The 25,927-nt window shown below is 34.1% G+C and overlaps 1 protein-coding gene across 1 annotated transcript in view; it reads right to left on the bottom strand.

Moving 5' to 3' along the window:
- Positions 1-14,882: 14,882 nt before the first annotated feature.
- Positions 14,883-25,927, bottom strand: part of LOC136120178 (transportin-1-like) — a 33,700-nt gene continuing 22,655 nt past the window's right edge. The window contains exons 10-18 of the mRNA XM_065873653.1: positions 25,492-25,599; positions 25,202-25,360; positions 25,034-25,121; positions 22,396-22,494; positions 22,131-22,226; positions 19,192-19,267; positions 18,210-18,309; positions 15,855-15,929; positions 14,883-14,990 (exon numbers count right to left, since the gene is read on the bottom strand). Coding sequence (XP_065729725.1) covers positions 14,883-14,990; positions 15,855-15,929; positions 18,210-18,309; positions 19,192-19,267; positions 22,131-22,226; positions 22,396-22,494; positions 25,034-25,121; positions 25,202-25,360; positions 25,492-25,599 — 909 coding nt within the window. The remainder of the gene's footprint in view (positions 14,991-15,854; positions 15,930-18,209; positions 18,310-19,191; positions 19,268-22,130; positions 22,227-22,395; positions 22,495-25,033; positions 25,122-25,201; positions 25,361-25,491; positions 25,600-25,927) is intronic.

Below are 25,927 nucleotides of genomic sequence, written 5' to 3'. Positions count from 1 at the left end.
GGAAAAGATTTATAGGTTAGATTGGGGGAGTATGGAGAGGCCCTAGTGGGGAGGTGATACCCACCCTAAAATACGAATGACCAAATGGCACCAGCCATGTGAGTAAAAAGGGAAGAACAGTTCAAACTCAGGGAACAGAGCGTGCAAAGACTTTAAGGCTTTCCTCACTTTCTGTGTTTGGGGAACAAAGGGCCAGGGTGGCAGGAGCTTGGAGAGAAAATTAAAGGTGAGCTAGGAGGAGTAGGAAGGGGCAGAAGACAACACAGAAACCTGTGAAATTTTGATTTGCCCCAAAAGAATTATAGGAAGAAAAAAGTCTTTAATATGGTAAGTACTTCTTCAGTATTGGGCCAGGCTAGTTATTCAGTGTGGGAGAGGACCTTGGGATCACAGGGAACAAAAACATCTAAAAGGTAGGGGAAGTTCTTATGTACATTTGAGTTTATGCAAGCTCTTTTATGTTTCCTAAGATAAGTGCTTTCTGAGACATCTGTGGGTCTTCCTAAACTACATAATAAAAATATTTTTACTGGGATACTAATTAGATGTTAAATACAAAGGTACAGGAATTTAAGTTTCAGCCAAATGGCATAAAAAATAGAACTTGTTGTAGGAAGTTTGTTCAAGTAATAGTAAATGAACTGTATTAATATAATCCACCTGCAACTATTTAAGTTATGAGTGACTTCTTGTAGATAGAAAAATTTCAAATGTCCATCTCCCTTTCACCAGATTTGCAAATGAGATCAAATAGTAGCTGTAGAAGATTAGAAAAAATAAACACTATAAAGTAACACTTTCTTCCGACAATATAACTGGAATAGCAATTCCCATGAAGAAGCCAGAGATGTCCCAGCACAGAACACTGGCCCAGCAAAAGACCTAAGAGGTAGGGGTTGTTAAATAACTCTTTTTGGCTGGATGTCCAGGGGCGCTTAAGGAGCTCCTGTCTTTATCGATCTTCTGTAATTTGGGATCATGATGATCATTCCTTTGGTCGAGGAAATTACAAGACTTAACCAAATTAGATGATGGGGTAAGGACTGGTGGCACCTTGTTCCTTCATGAACCCTGAGTGGTGGGCTGGCTGTCCCTCGTTTCTTTCCCACCTCCACTCTATAGGCCAGGTTAGGAAGTGGGGAGATGCTCTTCACACTGTGCAGTCATGGCTCCCGTCCTCAGGACTCTATGTTGTGGCATAGCAAACCCTACAATGTGTCAGGAACAAGTGACCATAAACAGATATATTACATCAGGCCTTTGGACAACAAGTGCCTGAATCGGTGTGGGACTTTATCTCTTACCTAAAATTGAGTGTCAGTATAGCATTTTTGTTAAAAGCATGGGCTCTGGAGCCAGTGACAGGTTCAACTATTTGAGTTTAAATCCTGGTTCCGCTACATATAACTTTAGTTTCCTTCTCTATGAACGGGAATAATAAAACAGCTGACTTCATAGACTGTCAAGAAAACGAAATGAGTTAATATACATAAAGCACTTAAACATTGTCCTCATTCATTCAGTCATTCATTCAACAAATATTGTTGATCATCTACTTTTGTTTCAGGGATTGTTCAGGGCGCTGAAGACATTCAAGCAAAAAAAATATACAGAAGCCCCTGCTCTCTTGTGATGCTTGCATGTACACTATTTAGTTCTTAATGTCATAAGGGAACTTCAGGTTCCCAAGAACTCTCTAGGTCCTTGCTAACTCAAAGTTAGGTCCATAAACAAGCTGCAAGGCATCACCGGGGAACCTGTTAGAAATACACAAACTTAGGCCCCATCTAGACTTACTGAATCAGGATCTTAATTTTATCAAGACTGGCAGGTGACATGCATGCACGTTAAAATTTGAGATGTCCTGCCTAGATCACAATCCCTGTCCTTGGACTCAGGGAAACATTTCTTGAAGATATTTTTGTGTTCGAAGGGAGAATGACATTAACAATTTTCAAGATTATTTTCATGTAAAAATTTCATGTTAATTGAGGTGAGCTTAAGGGGTGGAAATTTTCTCCATACATACATATATATATATGTATATATATATTTATTTTTTATGTTCTTACAAAATACTGTACTAATATTCCAGGATTAATATAGGTCAATGGCTCCATCTAGTGGAAATATTTTGAATTTATACATTGTTGGGTATTGTTTAAGGTAGTCCTAAAAGGATTTCAGGAAAATTAAAATTTGTTTTAAGAAGATTAAAGAAAATGTTCATGCCTACAGTTGACAAAAAGGATGAGGCTTAACAAAACAGAAATGCTTGTAAAATCCTAGCAGACATGGAAGAAAGGCCTAGTAACTATTAATTCCTTCCTTTTCACATATAGAGTGGGCCTTTGGGGAATTCCCTGGTGCAGTGCTTAGGACTCTGCACTTTCACTGCCGAGGGCCTCGGTTCAATCCCTGGTCGAGGAACTAAGAGCCTGCAAGCCGTGCAGCGTGGCCAAAAAAAAAAAAAAAAGAGTGGGCTTTTCAGCACAAGGTAAAATTTTCAAAGATAAGGAAATACGTGTTAAGAAGACATCTTATATATACTTTTCTATTTGGGAAAATGTGCCTTCAAAGTGAAAAGGTAAAAACAAAGTACTTAGAGAAGTTTATCAATAAAGATGCCAGAAGGTGAATATAGACATATATTACTTTGCCTTGCAGGAAGTATTGGATATCTCAGAAGTTGAACAAAAAAAGCTCTCATGGATTTTTAGTCCCTAAGTATGTTGGATTGAAATGAACTTGAGCTAACACATCTATAGTGTTACCATAAAGTTGCCTGATTTGATTATAAAAGATGAACTTGCTGGAAAAATAAAAATAAAGGGAGGTCAGTATGCCAGTATATGGTTACCAGTAAGTCTTCTCTGGTGCTATGAAATTATGTGTGAAATATACATGAGTATACATTCATGTACCATTGAAGGAAAAAAATGTACCCACCACCCAAACTCTTCATCATTGTACCCTCAGCTTTCTTTTCAAGTTGTAACCATCTTAATTTACACACTTATGTGTGCATCTCTATGTATATTTTAGTTTTGTCTGTTTTTGAATTTTATATAAATGGTTTCACTGTATTTTACTGTAACTGGCTTCTTTTGCTGAGAACTATTTTAAAAATTCATCCATCCTTGGGACATTTGGATTATTCCTTTTCATTCTTTGCTATTACAATGCTGATATGAAGATTCGTGTGTGTTTTCTGGCACACATAAGAAGTTGTTCCAAGGTATATACCCAGTAGTATAATTGCTGACTCAGCGTATACAAGTGTTCAACTTTACTAGGTAATGGCAAACTAGTTTCCAAACTAGTTATACTAACTCAGAGTTGTAAGAGTTCCTGTTCCTCTATCATGCATCTTTAACAATTGGTATTTTCAGTTTTTGTGAATTTAGTGACTGTGAAAAGATATGTAGTATCTTTTCGTTTGTTTATGAGCTGTCATATTGGTTAAGTACTTAGGGGATGATTTATAGGTCAAAGAATGCATATATTTATAATTTTGATGTTTCTAAATTGCCCTTCATATTGTACTTACACTCCTACTAGCAGTGTATGAATTCTGGTTGCCATGTTCCCTAGGTAAGTGTGTCACGAAGCCTTTCTGACCTTTGTAAATGTGAAAGCAATCTAAGTGTAAATTTTCTGTGAACTCAATAGTCTTTGCCTATTTTTCTATTAGGTTGTCTGACTGACTTACAGGAGCTCTTTATAATTTACAGAAATTAATCATTTTCTGTAAAAGGAGCTGCAAAATTTCCCCTAAGTTTTTACTTTGTCATGAAGAATTTTTAGGCTTTTTAAATCAATCTTTTCTTTCATGACTTTCAGGGTTTGTGTCATTCCTAGAAATGCCTTCTCCACACTAAGATTATATATAAAAAAGAAACTTTAAGGTTTCATATTGTACTTTAATTTAGAGCCATCTAGAGTTTTTGGTACACAGTATGAGGTTGAGATAGGAACCCATTTTTTAAAAAATTAAAACAAATGTCTACCCAGTTTTCCCAACACTTGTAAAATAATCCATCTTTTTTCACTTAAGTGCCATATACTAGTTTCATGTGAAGCATTTGGATGTTTCCGGACTCAGTTCTTTTGAGCTGCCTATGTATGAATCAGTAGTTTTCACTCCTGTAGCCATAATTAAAAAACAAAAACAAATCCCAACAACCTGATTGGGACCCTCCGTCATTACTACCTTCTTTCAAAATTTTTCTGGCTTCTCTTTTTCATATGAACCCTATAATAATCTTTGAAGCTGTTGCCAGTCTTTGGGGATGTTTTAAATTTAGACACTACACACTGGTAATCATTTAGGGAAGTAATCTATCCACTCTCGCCTGTTCACTCCTCACAAGCTTCCACATTTCTTGAACAAACCAGTTTTTAGAAAACTACAAAGCTACTTAAAGTGGTCTTGACGAAAAGGGAAGCTTATGGTCTCTCAACCCTTCTGGAGGGATGGAGACAATAGCTCTCATTCTGATTCTACAGCCATAAAAGTCTGCCAAAACAACCTCCAGGTTGCTAAATGCAAAGTAAATTCTGTCTTACTTGTTCTATACATCAGAACACCATGCTTTAGTTTTCTTTCCTCAAGCCTTAATTGTTGGAATTTCATGTTTAGTCCTTGCATCTTTCATTTTTCCTGTTCTCAATGGTGTTATTGTTTCATGGTTTAAACCACATTTACACCCTTCCGATTTTCCATCCGCAGCCAGACGATCTTCCCTGAACTCCAAGTGCCTACTCCACATTTCTTTAGACGGCTCAACCCCAATGTCAGATTTTTCATATTCCAGTTAACATTTCCATTCTTCTAGCTGCTCAGACCAAAAGCCATAAGAGCCATCCTTGGTTTCTTTCCTCAAACCCATTTCTAGGATGTGAGCAAATCTAGATTCCTCCTTTAAAACATATCCAGAAAATCCTACAATGGTCCTTTAACTTTACTCAAGGGCAAAACTGACATTCCAAACATTTTACTGTCTCAGGACATTCGTCCTTATTGTTCCCTTTACCTGAAATAGTCGCTCCCAGACGTCCATAGATTCGTTCCAAGTTTTTGCTCAAACGACACCCCCCCAGACTTTCCTCTATGTCCACTCACCCCATTTAAAATAACAAGTCTCTTCATCACCTCCCATCTCACTGGCACTTGCCACCATGTAACACACTATGTTACTTATCTGCCTTGCTATGATAGAATGTAAGCTCCGTAAGATTAAGGAATTGTGCCTGTGACATAAAACTCGGATATCTATTAAATATGTAATGTGAAAGTATGATTTTTGTATATAAAATTCCCTAAATACAAAGTTAGAAAATCATGCTATTTAAATCACAATTTACAGCACACATGGTAATACCCATTGAAGTTACTGCTGGGTATGAAAATTAGTATAACTTTCTATGAAAGGAAATTGTAGTATAACCATCTCCTTTTGACATTGGCAATTCCAGAGAAATCGCTGCAGATGTATGCAAACATTTAAGCATAGGGGCATTCATCATAACTATTTCTAGGAGTAAAAAATGAGAATTTCTGAATGTCCAACAGTAAGACGGCTATGTAAACTGTTCACAGAACGTGGCATAGCTATCATGTACCTTAACAGGCAAATTTAGATACTAAAAACAATGCACAAATTTACTATTCATATGTGCACAGAAACATCAAGTTATTCTATCACTGGGCAGTTGTACTAAATCCATTTAAAACTGTTCACTTGTCTTTCTTAAATTGTTTAATGAAGCTCTTCAAAAGGTAACATAAAGCTAGAAAAGGAATACATAAAATTTAAACTGTCAGAGCAAGATGGCTATAATATGCACAGAAATGAATTAGATCAGTAACTGGTACAAAAACTTTAAGGTTTTTAGTCTAAGAATTTTTCTGGTATCACTTTTGCCAATGATTTAGATTCTGTTGAATTTCTAAACTGTAACTTGCAAATTGTGTTGAACTGAACACTGGAGATCTATGCGGATGTTTCGGGAGTTTCTTTTACGCCAACACAAGACTGAGATTAAGGACAAGATGACAGTCGCTGCTTCTGTATTCACCATAGCAATGTTAAGTCCAAGCTCAGAGCTGTGGAGTTCAACTGCTGTAATAGTTTTCCAATCATTTCTAAACAATCACATGTAATGCTAATGACTGGAGTCAGGTTGATTATGAACTCACAACATTAAAAACACCAGTCTGTTCAAAAATAGGTATAAAGTGAAAACATCTTAAAAGTCTGTACTTTAATTTCATTAAAATGTTAAAGACTTACAAAAGATTTTTAGCTACAGGCACATTCTAAGACTGCTGCAGCAAATCAGAATCATGAATAACTAATGATTAGGCTGGTTTTGATTATCTTCTTCCACAACCTAGGTCCTAAACCCTGGAATCTTAAACTACTTCTTGATGATGTGCTTCAGAACATGATACTCAGGTGTCATTTTCCCCCTCCTCTCCAACCCAAGTGAGGTATCCCAAGTGTTCTCATGTGCAGGTAACAAAAGGGAAAAAAACCCCAAGTCTCATTTCCCTTGAAAGTTTTCTGGGTTGCACTAATCTAATCTCAGGCACTTTCCTTGTTGTAAATCCCCCACCCCCCAAAAAAAAGAGTACTTGACAGTTCTGCACACACTTCTTCTGAAATATATTAATACATTTAATTTTAATTAGTAACATGCAACTATAATAATGGATTACAACCTGAAGAGGAAACTACTACTTTTTAAGTATTTATTTCCAAAATTACAAGTCTTATTTTTTTGAAGGATGACCAGAAAGCCTTAATAGGCCACAGGTTCATACACATTCATGCAATCTACCCTTTCAATGTTTTATTCATGACTTTACTTAGTTTTAACTCCTTTTTTTGCAGAGCAGTATCTTTTTCCTCTCACCAGAAGCTGAACCTAGAATCAACTGTTTAGAAATACATCAATAACAGGATTAAAATGTGGGGAAAACAGGTTTTTTTTTTACTACACTATACAACTAAGAAAATACTCAATTAAAAAAACCAGATGATGTCAAACAAGAGTGCACTAAAGTGTAAGCTAAAAAACCCTCTCAAAACAAACAAACAATAAAACAAAACAAAGAACAAGACAACAAGAAGACCTATCTGGACCCAAAATGGGATGGGGGAACAGGGGGGAAGAAAGCTCATTTCCTTCCATTAAAAATCAGAGTGAAACATCTATAGTTAAACAACTTTATTAACATAGTCAAGCAGTGATTAACATTCACATCTATTATGTCACATCATACAAATGTAAATACAAAATTACTACAGTACAATATATATTCTCTGCATGATCCAAAATATTTGGTGGCCCCAAAAAACTCTCTTTAAAATTCAGCAGCTTATCAAAAATTAAAACCGTATTCTATTTAAAATGAAGATCTGTTAGCACAGAGTTTGACTTCAAGAAATATTAATTTAGTAGTTTGAGAAGTTGCAGGAGGATATGTTTGAAGGACACATTCTAACATAGTGTGGCAGGTACAGGAAACATCAGATTTAAAGCTTTTAAGCATAACTCATACAACCTAAGTTGTCAGCAGAAAGATCCAGTTATTTATAACTAAAGCTAAAACTACTAAATTATTGCACCCAATATTAACATGAATATTAAGTGTAAAACTGTTTTATAATATGAAGTGAAGTCATCAACCACGTTTAAACATCTCTTCTCACAGATGATAATCTATTAAGCAAAATTACTTACACAGTATTGCCTTATTATTATCTCCATAAAATTCATCCAATCTTAATTTGGTTATATATCCACAGAGGAAAAACAACAATGAAGCAATATGGGGAAATTACAGCAGAACCCCTTTATGAGGCTGGTATTAGGAGGGAACCAACACTGCCTTATAGGCTAACCATGTTACAGTAAGCTTTTAGGAAGATAACTGAACTTGCAAAATAGCTAACTGTGAATAATACCAAGCCATAGTTAAGGGGATTCTATAGTAGATGAACAAAAATTGTAATAAACGGGAAAATCCTATTTTCCTAATTAGTGATATAATGCTTGGCAAATAGATTTGGTTTGACTTTAAAATGTACAAGAGGTGAAAAAAATAATCACCATTTTAACTTCCCTCAAAATCATGCATACATTAAAAAAAAATAAAAACAATACATTCTGGGATACAAATCACAATAAACAGTTGCTATAATTTAAATGTATACCTTAAAATTAATAAGCATAATAATTAGGCATAAAGATAAAGAATCCTCTACATATAATACCAATGGGGGAAGATCTATATAAGACTGAAAAAATTAGTCACAAGTCACCTGGAAAGTGTACAAGTGAATGAAACTTTCACGTAAAATTGAATCTTTAAGAGGCATCAGAAATATCTCCATATTTAATACAGTATGACTAGGTACTAAGTAGGTATACAATGCTCTTGCATGGTATTATTACTAGATAATATTGTTACACAGCTCTTTATTGATCTGATTTTTAATCTAGATTATTTTAGGCCCTTAATCTGAAGACCACAGTTTTCATCAAGATTTCAATGCCTACATTTCAGTAACAGTACTAGTAGCGACAGTTAAATGTTTTCCCCCCTGTATTACTCGCAAAAATAATTCAATAAGCAAAGCTGTGTGTAAAGTACTACTAAAGGAAGGACTTAAATTGCAGTTATGCACGATACACTCTTCTCTTGGGAAGAATGTTTTTGCACCGTTACCTGTTAATACATTCAATATGAATAATATAGGTTAACTATATGAAGCAAAAAAATCCCACTTTTTTCTTTATGGCAAAGGATTTAAATTAAATTTAGACTAAAAGGTTTAAGACAGTTTAATTCTGGCATTTCAGCTATGCAGGGTAATTTAATATATGACAGAAAAAATTTCCACTTTCCTATCTTAGAGTTTGGAGAAAAGGAGAACCAAATTGAATTCTCGCCAGGAAGGACTTATACCACCACAGTCTGCAAGAATTAAGGATTGGAAAATCAGACTAAATGGAAAGGTTCTTCATGAAATACACTAAAAAAAACAAAGACTGTAAGTATGATGACTCTTTATAAGCATATGTCATCAAAGCAAGAAGGATACAAGAGTATTCACCTGAGATAAAACTTGTATCTGAATATTTTATAACTGAGTAGACAAAGCATTTCAATAGAGGAAAGTCAGTTGAAATTATTTTAAAATATACATCTGATCCTATTTTACAATATATGCAATTTAAGCAATTCAGGTCAATGAAAAAGTCTTAACAAAAAAAATCACAGTGTTTATCAATATGTTAATTACAAAATGTATGCTACTTATTTTGTTTTTAAGATGTAATGGCTTGGTTAAGTGTTTTAAAATCTATTCTTCTGAAATCCAACCTACATAACAAAATCAAGTAGCAGTATAATGTAAAGCATCAGAACTGGCTCTTAAAGATTATTTACATGTTGATTATTTGGAAAATAACCAACCAAAAAATATAAAAAAGTGATTTCTTTTTTACATAGTATGAAGTTATTAAAGAGATTAGACAATACAAAAAGCAAAATTCTTTCCTGAATAAATGAACATCTGTGGCACTAAGTTCACTTACTAATGGACTGTAACATGGAACTGCCAAACATGCATTTAAATTATATTAAATACACTTTCTGTTTCCAACTTAGGTTGATCAGCAGCTTTTGTTCTGTTAGAATCCTTCAAAGAGAGAAGCTCAAACAGGAAAAAGAAGGCATATATAAAACAGTAAACACTGACCTCCTGAGGTTCCTACAACATAAAAATATTCAAGTAGAAAATCTACATCACTTAGCAGCGGCTATTTCTGTAGTTGAGCACACTAACAGCACTTTAGTGTGGAAGGAGCAGATGAAGTAAGCCGTGCTTTTAAGCATGCCAAGAGGCAGAAACACTGGAATGTAACAAAGACAAACTCACAATTTCATAGACATTCAGTCAACATTCAAAACTATTAAGACTACACCACAAGAATTAAGTTGCTTTATATATATATATCCCATGATGTATTAAGTTTTATCAGAATGCTAAATCAGAGCTTACCTCAAAAGATAACTTAAATGGCTTCTGCAAATTCCTATGTTATACTATGTATCTGAAATATAATTAGGAAGAAACTATAACCTCAAGGGGGAAAAAAACCCCCAAAAACCCAACCCCGTCTCAGGCTGTCAGTCATATTTATTTATATTTTGCATTTTTAAATTATATTTCCTTTTAATTTAAAAACACGTTAAGTGACTACAAAAGGGCACATTCTTATGTTACATATCTGCTTAATTAGAAATTAATTTTTCAATCCAATCAGTAACAACAATGCTTTTCAGTCAATAGAGAACTGGCAATCACAGGTCCAGATAATTTTATTGAAGGTTGTTTTAGTACGTTCATTTTAAAGTGTCCAGGAGAATTCTGAATTTAAATTTCTTTCAATTTAAAATGTTTACTACTTATTCCAGAATATTAAAATATCTCCCATATTAAATTCTAAAATGTTTTGGAAAACTACAGTATATCACTAGAATTTAAGGATAAAATAGCCACCCTAATCAGGTTTTAAAGACTAACTAGGAAGCAAATTTTGAGCTCCCAGTGAGGCAATGGTACTAGGAAGCAAAATGCTACATACCCTTTGGATCCAACTTACAATTTAAAAAAAACTGTACAGTAAAAATATGATTTAATTTCAGGCTCTACAGACTGAAATTTGCAAAGCCAAAGTAGAGGAAAGAAGGTGAAAGAACATGTTAAAAAAAAAACACACACACACACAACAAAAACCTTTCTGCATGCTACCATGCATCTGAAATTTTCTGAAATGGTATTTATAAATTCACACACATACAGCTCAAACTTCAGTGCAATGGCTGTATCATTCAACACCTTTAGAGGAACAGAACCATGCAAAGAGGAGCAACTGCTTACAAAAACGGTTATTCAGTATTTATTCTGCAATGCGAAGGTGACGAACTAAAATATAAAAAGGTTGTTATGGCTTAACATTTCTGTTGCAGATTAAATATGCAGCATTGAAAAATGGAAAGGTGTGGCTTCATCTCTGACCAGCAGAGTTAAAAAGAAAAATCTCTCCATTTTCCTTCATCATCATGGGATACACTGTTCAGGCAATCCAATTAATAAAGACTTGCACTTTCATATGGACACAAGATCAAGTGTACCAGTTAGGTTTTCACATTCACAGTATATAAGAAAATACACATGGAAGGAAAAGTAAAGGGTTAACTTAACAAGGATTTATTCACAGGAATACATGTAAGTAGAGAAAAATAACAGAAAAGCTAAACAAATGAAATGAAGAGGATCCAAACCAACTTTCACTCTGTAGCTTTTTACTTGCACCCTGTGTGCATATATCTAGGGCACAGAGGGCCACCAACATGCGCCAATACAGTGTAGGAACCCTGCATTACATCCATTAACTTAAACATATCTTTAAGATCATGCTTTGAACAAAAAAAGAAAGCTTAGAAGGCAATATGTTGAGTGGGAATAAACATTGAAATATAGCAATCATGTCTTCAACTTCTACAATTGTCTTTATGTGCCAACTAACATTTATGCAGCCTCTTACAGATCCTTTACCATGTAATTTAAGTTTTAGAAGTTTTGATAAAATCACTAGTAGTATATAACCATGCAGAAAGCACATCACACTGACAGCACAGAGGCAAAGATTTTGCACAGGTATATCAGCTTTCCACATTGTGCAGGTTACACACAATACAATATCAATCTTATTCCTAACAGATCCTAAAAAAGATATTTCAAGGCCTAGCTGTAAACTACAGTACTTTATATCTATATTCTTAATAAAAATAAAATCCACAAATCTTAAAAAGGAATTTTAAATGCAGGGCTATATTGAACTGGTAAACTGCAACACAAACTGGCGCAACAGAGGTAACTGAATACCAATCTCACTCTATGTGATGCAAGCATGCTACTCTCCCACTAATTTAAAGTACTTTCAATCACTATGAGCCAGAATGCATGCCTGAACCTTAAACTGCACTTTAAAAATAACATCTTGGCCTAGAAATTAAATCTAATGAAGTACAACCATCAAATTATATCCACTACATTAATGTCTTAATGCAAAATCAAGATGTCAATCTTTAGTTTGATATGTCCAACCCCATTTATTCCTCCCTCCCTGCCCACCCCACAAAGGTAAAAGGAGTGACTCATTTGGCATTTCACAGGGTGCTTCATTGTTTATATTTGTTTTGTTTTATTTCCAACTTTTTGGGGTACCTTAAATTGTAACTTCCAAGAACCTGCTTCTACTATTATGGGTAGGCAAGCTGATTTTAACTCTTATTAGCTTTCATTTGTGTAGTTCTTCATCAGCATGCAAAAACAAGTCCCCATCAATGTGGGAAATTTTATAAAAACCTTTAAATAAAAAAAAAAAAAAAAAAAACCCTCAAAACTTTACTGTCTTCTAATCCTCATTCTTAGGTTTCCTTCATTGTGCGCTATAGAATTTTTCCTCTTTCTCATCCCTATGCATCATTTATATGGTTCTTGTTTTGGTACAATTCCCCATAATATTCCAGAATGTACTGTTTTGTGAGTAGATTGAATAGCTTTTTCTTTTCTTTTTTTTTTTTTTTTTGCTTCTTCACATCCAGTGCAGAGTTGTAATTGGAGACAGATTTCCACCCACAAAGGCTCCAGATGTTAAAACGTTTCCCAACAGCGACTTAATACAGTGACGGCAACACCTCCCTCCCGCCCCTCCCAGTAGGGTTGGGATTGTACTGTATTCCCTACTGGTTTACCCTTCCCCCCTGTAAAGGGTAACATTTTCCCTGGGTGCAGAGGCTCCCTCATAGTCTCCAAGACTGAAGGACCTGTAAGAAAACAAAAACAATTTTATACGTAAAACTTTTTCTTTTAAAGCCAGTGGAACACAAAATTATTCAAGTAGCAATGCCATCTCTACCTAAAGAAAATGAGAAACTGTACAAATTGCCTATGATCACACTTGCCAATGAGAACCATGTTGCTCCCTTCTCCTGCAGCTCTCAACTGTCACCTGCATCAGATACGAAAAGTGACGCCAAGCTGGGGACATGCACAGAGAGGTGTGCAGCGCTTTATACAGATGAAATATAGATGAAATACGCCTTGTAGATTGCCATCAGTCTAATTACCTATCCTCATTCACACAATGAGTCCCGATGGGAGCTGATTATTTCTTATATAACAAGTTGCCTTGCTTTCTTCAAAATTAAGTTAGCACTTTCTTTAGGACAATCACTTTCCTTAGTGAGAATTAAAACATTATCATTTTGGCCAGTATTCCCAATGTTAAGCAAAAAAAAAGAGCATGACTTATTTTACTCAGTCATGTCCTATACTCTCAGGCCTCTCGATTTTCCTGAAAAAGACTTTTTCAATGCTAGCACAGTTTTAATTATGAGAAGATTAAGAAATAAAGGTAGATTACTGGGAGACTGTAACTAGTACCTGACAGTTGTCCTTTCACAACAAAACTTTTAACTACTCCTGCGAAACTTCGGACATTTATAAAGGTCACCACAGTTAATCCATAACTGGTGAAATGACAGAGACCACATAGGGTTTATTAATCAGATTTATTAACCCGAAAGTGCTCAAGACTCAGCTCACTGTTGAATAATTTAGCACTTGATGCTAAAAGTTATTTCTCATCTATTGCATTTTCATGATTTAACGTAAAGTGAATCAAGCACTTCTCTAAAATGCTAAAGCCACAAGACAGCCATAAGGACTCAAGACCACTGTGGGACAACACACACAAAGGGCTCTGAGACATTCCAGAGGCTGCAAGCCCATTTCTACTGCCCTTTTAGGCTAGTCAAATTAGATGTTGAAATCTTTCCAGGTTTAAAATCTAGCTCAGAGTAAAGAAGCAAGCATGCAAACAGAAACTCCAACATACAAGGTAATTCAAGTAACTTTATGCCTTCTCAACACACACTGAGTACACTCTGACCCTCCAGTTGAGCAGGTCTCAGTTCATATTCAAAAACTAATGAAGTGCATCCTGGCTCACTGTACTAACCCATATTACTGATATTTATTGAGCCAACTTAGTGTGTTAGGCAATATACGAAGTCCTGGCACCACATAGAGAATAGTATTTAATCCTCAAAATAACCTAATGAGGGAACTAAGGCTAAAAGACCAGAACTGTTAGCTTGACTTAAGTCAGAAAAACTCAAAGAACAAGAGTGCAGGTGGACTTACCCCTCTACCACCCCAAATCAAAAAAGAATCTTCCATTGATCTTTTAAAAACACCGTGCTGGGGACGAGGAAGGTGCTCAATAAAATATGAAGAATAAATATTAAATATTCCTATTTACTGAGACCAAATCCAGTTCCAATTCTACTTGGGTTTTCCCTAAAGCTCACAACATAGGAAGTCCTTGATATATAAGAGACTAAAAATTCATGCTTTAAAAATGAATCTCTACCCTGCCACAGTGAATGTCAGTGACCTCTTAAAGGGCAAAAATTAAAAAAAGGATTGGTTGAAGAAATGGTAATCCAACTAGTACACCAACTTGGATTTCCTTCTACCTAGGATTCAAAGTGGAACCATGTATTTTATCTTGCTTGCTGGCTCATCAATCAATCTCCAGCCTTCATGTAAGTAATTTTAAGTCAAATATAACATGATACTGTTTTACTCAACCTCTGTGGAAAACAAATACCTTTTATTCTATTCAGTAGTTTTAGACTGAAGTCCTAACTTAAGTTTCTTCATCCTGGAAAATTCCAAATTTCTTACAACTTACCCCTAATTATGGGACTGCAGCTTAAGTGTATGAGGTTAAACACCATAAAAAGCTGCAAGACGCTCTTTTAAGGGAAGCGGAAACTGGTCAGAGAAACGCCTCCAATTTTCATCCCCAACTTGATTTTTAAATCCATGAAGGATCTGCAAAAAAGTAAAAAATCATTATCAATAACAAAAGAGAAACTCTCATATCTGCGTAGCTTCTGAAATCAAACACTACTGATTTTATTATTCTAAAATTTTACCCCTATTAAAGTAGTTGTTCTCAAACTTCGTTCAATTCTACACCTTTCCATGTCTTGCCTAAAATCACCTCATAGAATATGCTGCACTTTGCTTTGAGAAGGTTAGAATTCAGCAAGTGTCCTAGTAACAGAAGTACTCTAAGCAATCTGACATAGTAGTAATGAAAAGCAAGCAAAAAGGTATAGCATTCACCCAAGGGATTAAAATTTTTATGCCTTATTAAGTTTATTCAAATTGAAAATATACAAAGCTTTGGGGGTTCATAGTTGCAACTATATTGAGTTCACTAATTTTAATATTAGGTAATTCAAATGTGTAGCAGCATTTTATTTCTTATTTTGTTATGGCTGAGGGCTGACTGGAGTTAACCACAAGGGGGCATTACTAAAACAAACACACAGGTTTAATCCTTGCTGTGACCAGTTAGATTTACTTTGTTCAATAGATTATATTATACTCCAACCTTAGTCAGCCATCTTTGAAAATACATGCTATTTTGCATAGGTGGGATAACAGGACTTCATGAATCAGTGGTACTGCTTGAGAAAATATTTTTAAAATACATGCTCTATTGATACAAAGTCACTACTGTATATCAAGAAAAGATCAAGTCAACTTCTTTATTACCAAGAACAAAGGTTATATAGTCTACCAGTACTGATTTGAAGAGTCTAAGTTTCATAAGAAATAAAAACATAATTTAAATTTCCCAACTAAGTAACAGTCACATGATGTGCACCATAAAGACTTTTTAGTTACCTTACAGAACATGTCTCGCAGATCATCTTTTGGATTAATCCATGATGCAACAGCATCACAAAAAAATATAAAATCCTATAACAAGCAAGAAATACATCTTCAATTGATACTGTATTTGTCAAACACAACAAAAGATACATGTAAACTTCAGAATATATATCAACAGAATCCTAGGTAAAAAAAAAAAAACTTTTTAAAACAGCTATAATAAGGAATTAAAGTAATTTCTTAATGGTTGTCCCTGTTACTCTACCATCAAGGAACCTCTAACTTATTCAGTTTATACTGGAATTTAGTGCTACAGGAAAACCCAAATGAACTTTTTGGCCAACCCAATATTTCATTTTACATTACAAAACCCCAGTCTAGTAAATGTGTAGCATCAGCAAGGACTGAAAGCATCAAATAAGCACCAGTTTAAAAAATCTTCATTTATGGAATTATATAAATTCAATAATTTTACAGTTCTGATTGGCCTAGAAATAATTCAAAGCTAGTTAAGTATATACCAAACAAGTTTGACTTAAAGCATAGGAATTTATAGATCTAAATTTCAAGATCCACCTCCAGATAGAAATGTAAATGAAATGGTAAGTTAGAAGAAAAATTATGTAGTTACAAACAGCACCCAGCCCAACCCAACTCAAACAAACAAAAAAAACCCCAATGCTCAGACTATTATGTAAAAGATAATCACGTTATTCTGACTAAAAGAACAAGGTGATGACAGGTATATGCTTGAAATACTTCATTTAAGTATTTTTCAAGTTCGACAACAGTTCAACATACAAGATACTGCTGATGTACAACTACTTTAAATTTTACTATTAAATTCAGAAAACCTCATTAATTTCAAAAAAAAAAATCATTAATACTAAAATATGTGCATAAAACACATATTTAAGCAAATAAAATACCACGTGCCCAAAGTTTACGGTTTATTCAAATTATGATTCCTGTGTCTTCTGAATATCAAAGTCTGATGTTAAAAATTTAAATTATATATACATGTACAATTTGTGATTAAAAATTTAAACATAAATAAAACTTCAGACATTTTCTTTTAACCACACCCAAATAAAGTATGTAAAAAGTAGAAATTTATACCAACTTTTAAGTTAGTAGCGATTTCATGACCACACGTGTTACTGTCACTGTCTTAAATGTTAATGCAAAAGGAAAAACAACAATAACAAAAAAAAACCACCGCTGTATGAAAATGCTCCTTCTTAATGTGGTATATACCACATCAAATACCTCTAAAACGTATTAAAGGTGACACAAAGTTCTTAAGTATTGGAAAAAACCCAGAAACTCAATGCCAGGAGGTTATTTTGCAACTAGGGACCATCTTTTAAGACAGTAATGGCTTGTTTTAATAGTAAGTTATTAATGTTATACAAATCTAAAATTAGCCAAAAGATTTTTTTCCAGTTCTACTTCATATGTTTTCAATGCCTATCACCTACATCAATTTTGAATTTTATAAGCTGGTATTTCACAATGTTTCTAAACCTGAATTAAGAAACAACACAGTAATCAACGTAAGATAGGAAGTATCAAAAGGTCTCAGTTAAAAAATGTTCAAAGCACCTATCCTTTGAAAGTGAAAGTTTATTTTCTGGAAAACCCCTCCCATACTTTCTTTTCCTTACAATTTATCTGTTGAGGAACCTGGGACATTTAACCTATAGCCCCACAGCCTGTATTTTGTTGATTTCATACATATGGTGTAAATCAACATATCCTTTTATGCTTTGTGTGTCAGCTGGATCCAGAGGTTTGATCAGATTCACGTTTAGTACTGCTGCCAAATAATTTTTTAAAGGCTAAAGACGTCTAAATATAGTATGAAATAGCGTAAGAAATGAAATTAAGGATGAATAAATCACTAAATCATAAACTCTCAAAAGTTAAAGCAGTTTCAATGGTTGATTCAGTATTCTATCTTATTCACTACCGAGTTTCTGATCTAAGTAACAGAAAGAGTATCCTACTACTTGATCACCCTCTGAAGTGTAGAGAGCCTCAAACTCAGCAAACTGATATTCACAGTTTTAGGAAGCATTTACAAAGTAAATAAATGACGTTTGAATGTGAATGAAAGAAGCTTTGGCTTAATTCAAGTCAAGAATATAACTTTTATTCTCCCAATCTGCTGTTATCATATGTCAGGACCAAAAAAACATTTAGGAAATAAAAATAGGCAACATCATTTCAAGATGTTCGGAAATACACATTTAAAACATAATTTGTTTCAGTATCTTCAGTAAAAATAGGTAATATTTTTAATAATTATAGTTTAAAGTTTTATAATTCAGAACATTAAAAGTTAAATCCTTTTGAACATCTTACTTGGATTACTCCACTGGGATTCACACTGATCATGGTACAAATCCCACGAAATGCTGAATCCTTTTCCTCATTGTCCCTTATGTTTCTCAGAGAGGTGCACCTATTAAATTATAGAATTGAGTTTAGCATTTAAGTAAAAAGCAGGTTCAACTACAATACTAATGGACAGTATTTAATGGAATAAGCACCAGAGTAGAGATAATGTTTATATTCAAAGAATTTTCATAAAGCTTAAGTTTCTCACACTTACTATATTATGTTGGGCCCATCTAATCTCAATATAGTGAAAACCTTGAAATTCACAATTCTTACTAATAAATTGCATCTAAGTAATAACAACTGATTTTAATTTCCCATTTAAACTATTAATGAGCTTGATCCAAGAGTAAATTACCCATTTTTAAAACTGTATTATGACTTGTATTCCATTAAACACTACTAAAAATGTCTTGAATTGAAAGACTGTCAATCGAAAGAAGCAGAACATAGGATATACTGCCACAGTAGAAACTATTATTATACAACTTATGATGTAGATGTTTAATTTTTACATTAACAAGCAAGTAAGATTTTTATACATAACAAATTTAAACATGTATTTCTTAATGCAATCCAAGTTTTCAAATTAATTCTAAAAAAGAAACAATGCAAAAACCTAAATTTATAGAATTTGCATGCATCTTTATTTTACTGGTGGATATTTAAATGCTTTTTATGTATAATCAAGCTTTTTAACACAGCAAGCATGTGACAATCTTATCCCATGCATCAATTAGTCGTTAGCCACAACATAAAATAAATATACATGACGATGCTACTGAAAAACCTCACAAACCTGATAGGACAAGATTAGTCACATGGTTGGCAATGATAAAGGATTGTGATTTTTGTAACCAACTGAAAATATATCTAAAAGTGAGATAGAAAGAGAAAGAAAGAGTGAAGAAAAATGAATTAAAAAAAAAGATTGAATAATACACACCAGGGTCTTATAAACTGCTGTAGCATGGGGGCCACCTCTTGAGGACAAACGTAACCAAGACGACCAATTGTTATTGCTAAGGTAACGCAATCACGGTTATACACCACCAAACGCCAACCAAGACATGAGCAAATGAGGGGGAAGGAGAAAAAATAAAGAAAAAACAACAAATAACTCAGAAACAGAAACCAACAGAATTTGTGTATGATAATAAACATAAGATTTCACCAGTGCTGTTTATTACCACCCCCTATAATAAGGGGCAGCAACATATATGGCATACTCTTGGAAAAAGAAAAACAAAAGGAATTAAAAAAACTTTAAAGATTGAGAGAACACCAAAAACCGTGATGAACTGCTTTTCTCGCTCAATCGTCAAGATATTCTGTTAATAAAACGATGAGCGATTAAACAGATGGATTTAGATTCTTCCTTCAAAGCCAGTTGAAATTTCAGTTTAACAATGAAATCTAGGTTTTCTCCCCCAAGAAATACTAGTAAATGTAAATTATTACATTTCTGAATTGTCTATTCAAACACACTTCTCAGAAGTTAACAGTTAAAAGCTTTCTCACTTCTTTACGTAGCTTTCTATGTGATTTCCATTCTTTGAAAATTATCTAGGAATCTGATCAAAATTTTGGTATAATTTTGGTTTGTTTGCCAGCATTTCCAAAACAAGCCAGTGGACCATTTGTTGCCTGATATCAAAATCAACTATTAAATTTTAGGTGCTGTGGCACATACTGAATAAATGGATTGGAAAATTGCTGTGCTATGTCAAATCCTGTTCCAAAAAAAAATCCTCTGATGGTGATGATGATAACTCAAACACTCCACTAATTTCAAACCCTGTTTGACAAAAAGGAAATTTAGGCAGTCCACTGTAATGACATGTGACATGTGGACCAAAGGAACAAATATTCTGTCCTTGCTATAAAATGCACAGCACATAATAGATAATAAAACATACTGATTACATGCTAATATTTTATTTTTAAAAATTTGAAGTGGGAATTAATCAAACATATATTCACCATCAAAATTCAGTTAAGTCCTTAAATTTACAAAGAGTTAAAAACAAGTGCAACTCAGAACTGCATTCTGCAATTCAAAGGTACATTACATATAAATACATTTATACACAACGGGAAAAAAAAAAAAACAAACAGAAAACAAACCATGAGGTGCTTTAATGGTGTTCTCTCAAAAACTTACAGGTTAACCTTTCATAAAAAAAGGGTGGGGGGGTAAAGAAAAATGTTTAAGGATTACTTGAAGCAAACTACACAGATAATACTAAAATCCAGCAGATTCATATGAAGCAAGAGAAAGAAAACCTATGTTCAAAAGACACAAACTATGCAACATTCTCATTAAACAGGCAAGTATGAACAACCCAATGAAACATGCGATAAAGCAGATGATGGTCCATTGAAAAAGTTCAGTGTAGGATATACTAATTAGAAAAAAAGCAAGTAACTGCATATACTAAGGAATTGGCTTTATGAAATATTAAGATAATGGTAATTAAGTTGCTAAAATATACAGATATTACCCACTGACAATGATTTTATTTTAATAATTATCCACCCCCCTCCTTTGGGGATGGAATAAAAAAAACATTTTCTGCAGTCACTTGTGATAAGAATAATACAGTGAATCCCAAGTGTGTTTCTTAATCGTATCAATTCAATCCATCAACTTGAAGGGCATTATCAACTACCTTTTGATTTACTTAGGGTAGATTCATACTTAGAATATATTCTTATATATAAAGCCAATTTGTTCAAGGAACTATAACAAATTCACCACCTGATATCCCACAAGAAACTTTAATATACATTACACTCAACATTTATTTGCAGTTATGCATTCACATTTAAAAATAAATAGGAAGTTTCTTAAGGTTCAACAGTAATTTGATAATGGCCAAGTGTTCCAAATCTGAATGTCATGTATAGGTACTGCATTCTAAAGAGATAAAAACCTGACAAGATTTCATAACCATCCTATACATAGCTTTTTATACTTTTCAGCAAGAAAATCTAATTCACTTCATGATATAAACAGTACCCATACAGCCAAACAGCCATATAACTGTTTCATAATTAAAAGATTTCCTTCCATACCAATAATCACATTAATTATCACATTAGGATATATAAACTTTATATAATTAAAAAATGTAAAATTAAAATACCTTTGAAGATAAATTTTTATTTAGAAAAAGACTTATTTGATTCTTTGTCCAGTATATTGGTAACGCATTCACTGACTATGAATATACTACTGGAATTGTCTTAGTATATAAAGAAAAAGATGTGCCTGATTGAAAACAAAATTTAAATTTTAAAAAATCAGGGAGGGTGGAAAGAAATCACCCTGAAATGTGTTTTATAGTATGGAAGGTACTCTTTAATATAAACATGCTCTCTATAAATGCAAAAGAGAAACAAGCCTCCTGAATAAAATTCCCACAAGACACTGCTTTAAGTTCCCAATCTGAAGAAGAGTATACAACAAAATACAAAATACATATGCCATTATTAACGAACTAGCCACTACAATGCAATCTATTTTTGGCTACATTTTTACAAATTAAAAAAAAAAAAAATTACTCCCCAGCTGCCAGGTATTCTCTGAATTAATGTAAAAGTAAAATTCATATCATTCAATAGTTATTTTAGTTGGGGCCCATTTTAGGGAGTATTAAAACACTATAACGGGGAGAAAGTGGTTTTTTTTTGAAAGTTTCTGAAAACTGGCTGTGGAATGAAGCTAAAACAGTACATTTCATTACTGAGAATACAAATTAGCTGTTAATTAATAAGCTGGGTTTCTAAAGCTAGCTTTGCTTTAGTTTCTCTACACATCTTAATGTAAAATTAAAAGGCAAATAATTTTCTCTTCACCGTAACAGTTCAGTCATATGGTACCTGTATTCTCTAACAACGTCTTTGGTGTGTTGGGTCTGTTAATGATTTCTACAAGCTGGTGCAACACCATAGGAATATAAGGCTGCATCTCTATACCTAGATCATTCCCGAAAGAGAAAACAAAAAAGAAAAATTTCATTGTCAAAATATCAATGTAAAATATTTTTGCCCCCTTTACTGTGATATAATATTCATATATATAATGCTCATTATAAAATATTAAATTATCAAAAATTTATGTTTTTAAAGGGGAAAAAAATCTTACCCATTTGAATGGAGATTTCTCCAATTGCCCATGTAGCATTATTGCAGACTGAAATGAACTCTGGATTTAGGTTGGTTCCCAATATTGGCATGAAATCAGCTAGAAGAAAAAAGTTTTTAAAAACTATGTAGTAAACTTCTCAATAGCAGTGTTTTGTGCTTTAAAGGAAATCTACCAGATGGCAACTGAAATCTCGGCAAGAAACAGCCTTTAAAAAAAAAAAGCTGTTGGTAATAAATATCTTAAGAAACTGAAGGAAGCAGTATCTGGCCACTGAACGTTCATGTGAAATGTATCAGGAAGCCCAAGTTTTGGTTTTAAGTATCATTAAAAAGAGCTGGTCAGAGTAATCTCTCTTGTCATCAGACTGAGAAAATTTTAAATAAAGTGAGGAAAACATGATACAATGGAACTTTCTTCAAAGCTGGTTTTTCACATTCAGAAAAAAAATTTAAATCAATGATTTTGGCTTTTACAGTAACTTTTATCCTAGTGCTCAGATTGTGGTCTCTAAATATCACTTTCCATTTAAAAGGAAAAAGGGCTATCAGAGAAATGCCCCATCGCAGGCTAAGGGCAGGAAATGTACAAAACAAGCCTGGACTATTTTTTCATACCAGAAAAGACTGGACCCAAGTTGGTAAAGCTCCTGTTGCCAGCGGTAGGACAGTTTGAGCATCATGAGCTCATACTGACACTCTAACAAACACAAACTAAACTCTGAAACATAATATAGATACCTATGGAAGATGCTGGAAATCAATTATTATTTTGAAAACTGGTAAATAAAGAGAAAGAATCAAGTAATTATCCTGCCTCTTCTCCTATATGATTTGTACCTCAGGGCAATAATTTATTGATATGGGAAATGTCTCTATATATGCATTCTCACTACTAAATGAAGAATTAGAGTATCATTTTTTAACCCCTAATAAACCAATCGATCTCACAGTTTCTCAATCTCAGTAATACTGATAATCTGGGTCAGATTCTTTTATTGTGGCGGGGGGGCTGTCTCATGTGTTGCAGGATGTTTTGCAACATCCTTCGCCTCTACCCACTAGACACCAGTAACACACCCCCAGTGTTAAAATGTCTCCAGACATTGCCAAATCGCTCCAGTTGAGAAACACTAACCTGGAATAGAATCATTATGGTTGGTAACATTAAAAACAGGGAGACAACTAGAAACACTGTACCTCCTGAAGAAGGTACATGATCTATAAAGTCATAAAATAAAAAAAGAAATGTAATCTTTCATACAAGTTTAAACTCATAAAAACTAAATCAGGTGGAAAGTATTTGTAGAACAAGCTTTCCATAAAACAAGAATTCATTACACTTTCATTTAGAGGAGTCAGGCTTAACTTGATGGTTTACTTTAATACGTCATAAATAATGTTATTATTCAAAGTTCAGAAAGACAGTTATTATTGAAAAGTATAACTGGGAATTGGCTGAAGGTCAAAAGGTACAATCTTCCAGTTCTAAAATAAGTTAGGTTCTGGGGGATGTAGTATATCACATTATAACTATAGTTAACAATACTGTTGTATATTTGAAAGTTGCTAAAAGGGCAGATCTTAAAAGTTCTCACCCCACAAACACACAAAATATTTGTAACTATGTGAGGTGATAGATGTTATAATTAAACACTGTGGTAATCATTTCCCAATATATACATATATCAGATCATTACATTGCACACCTTAAACTTATACAATGATATGCCAATTACATCTTAGTAAAAACTGGAGGGCCCCCCCCCCACAAAGCACACCGTATCAAATGAAAACAACAAAACCATTTTAGATCACTGCTTTAAACTAAGATTAAATGATGGGATATAGAAATGAAGGGAAAATAACCAAAACCCCATTTAATCCATGGGTCTGACAGCAAATCAGGTTACATTATTCAAGGAATCCCTTCTTATCTTCACAAAAGGCTAAGACAAATGCTATGCCACTTCAACAGAAACAAATCATCATTTACTTTTAAGAAAATTGTTTGAAGTTTCCTATAGTACCTGAAAAATTATGCTGGTTTACCATGAGAAAACCTGATTATTATTATTACTGGGTACCTCTACCAAAAAAGAGAGGCTATTCAAGAAGTATCCATGAACTAGCATATAGGACCAAGGATTCACAGGTGGGCATGTAATACTTTTCCAACTTCTCTCCAGTCACATGAATGCCTAACGAGCTGCTGAAGTGATGGTGAATTCAAAGAAACAAGGAACAGGGGTTCCCATCCTGCCTGCTTGAATCAGAGCTCTAGCCAGTAAAATGTGCACTTATAAATGTTGGGATTTCACGGAATTTCAGTTTAATAATGAAAACCATAGATGATGAAAAATAATGTTAAAAATCACATCACAGGGGCTTCCCTGGTGGCGCAGTGGTTGAGAGTCTGCCTGCCGATGCAGGGGACATGGGTTTGTGCCCCGGTCCAGGAGGATCCCACATGCCGCAGAGCGGCTGGGCCCGTGAGCCATGGCCGCTGGGCCTGCACGTCTGGAGTCTGTGCTCCGCAACGGGAGAGGCCACAACAGTGAGAGGCCCGCGTACCGCCAAAAAAAAAAAAAAAAAAAAAAAAAAAAAAATCACACCACGGCAATAGAAAATATTCATACCTATACAAGGCTTAACATGCTGAAAGCAAGCTTTTGTCAGATCACCTAACAGGGCGAAGGAACTCTGTCGAACCTCTGGCATTTTATCCTGCAAGAAAGAAGAAGAAATTAACCCCAATGTGACACAGAGAACCAGGTTTCAATTCATTTCAATTTAGTAAGTCTCACCTGCATGCACTGATACATTAGTGTTAGAATGTTACTTCGGGCTACTAGCTGCTCAATGTTGCCTCCAAGTCCTTCAGCCAGGCCACTGAGTAAATCAAGAGCCACTATCATAAAATCTTTATCTGGAGCCTCATACTGATCTGGTTGAGCATTGTTCAGCTGAAATTAAGACACAATTTTTTGAAAACTTACTTTGAATCAATTATTGAGAAAGTTTGTATACATAATGCCTATCCTTAGAAAAATGTTTGATGCCAAGAAGGGAGAGAGAGAAAAATTTTAAAAAATACCATTGCTTGTGCAAGAGTCTTCTGTACTAGGTTTACACAACGCTGATACACAGGTTCACAGTATGGAAGGAAGCCAGACTGCAGGGCTGTGGCAACTGAAGATAGGCACTAGAAAAGGATAACGCAGATGTGTAAAACTTCTAGGTATAATTGAGATTATGATAAACGCTTCAAAGTGTACTCAATAAGATTCCGGTCACTTATGAGCCTGTTCTACTAGTCTATAGCATAGCAGGTTTACCTTTTCAAACCTCTCCTTTGGATGCCATTCATTGCTGTTAAGTTTACTAGCTGGTCAGGGGAGGTTTCCTCAAAAAAATGTAAAGGTTTCTTTAGTGAACATTATCTTTCAGGAACAGACTTAAGTATTCTGTATTCCTATTTTTTCCCCAAATGTAAGAGAGACATTTATTTATCCTCCCATCCTGGTCAATAC

Source organism: Phocoena phocoena, chromosome 3 (assembly GCF_963924675.1).
Source record: "Phocoena phocoena chromosome 3, mPhoPho1.1, whole genome shotgun sequence".
Taxonomy (NCBI): Eukaryota; Metazoa; Chordata; class Mammalia; order Artiodactyla; family Phocoenidae; genus Phocoena; species Phocoena phocoena.
The sequence above is the reverse complement of the archived record's forward strand: the minus strand, read 5'-3'. Positions and strand labels throughout refer to the sequence as shown.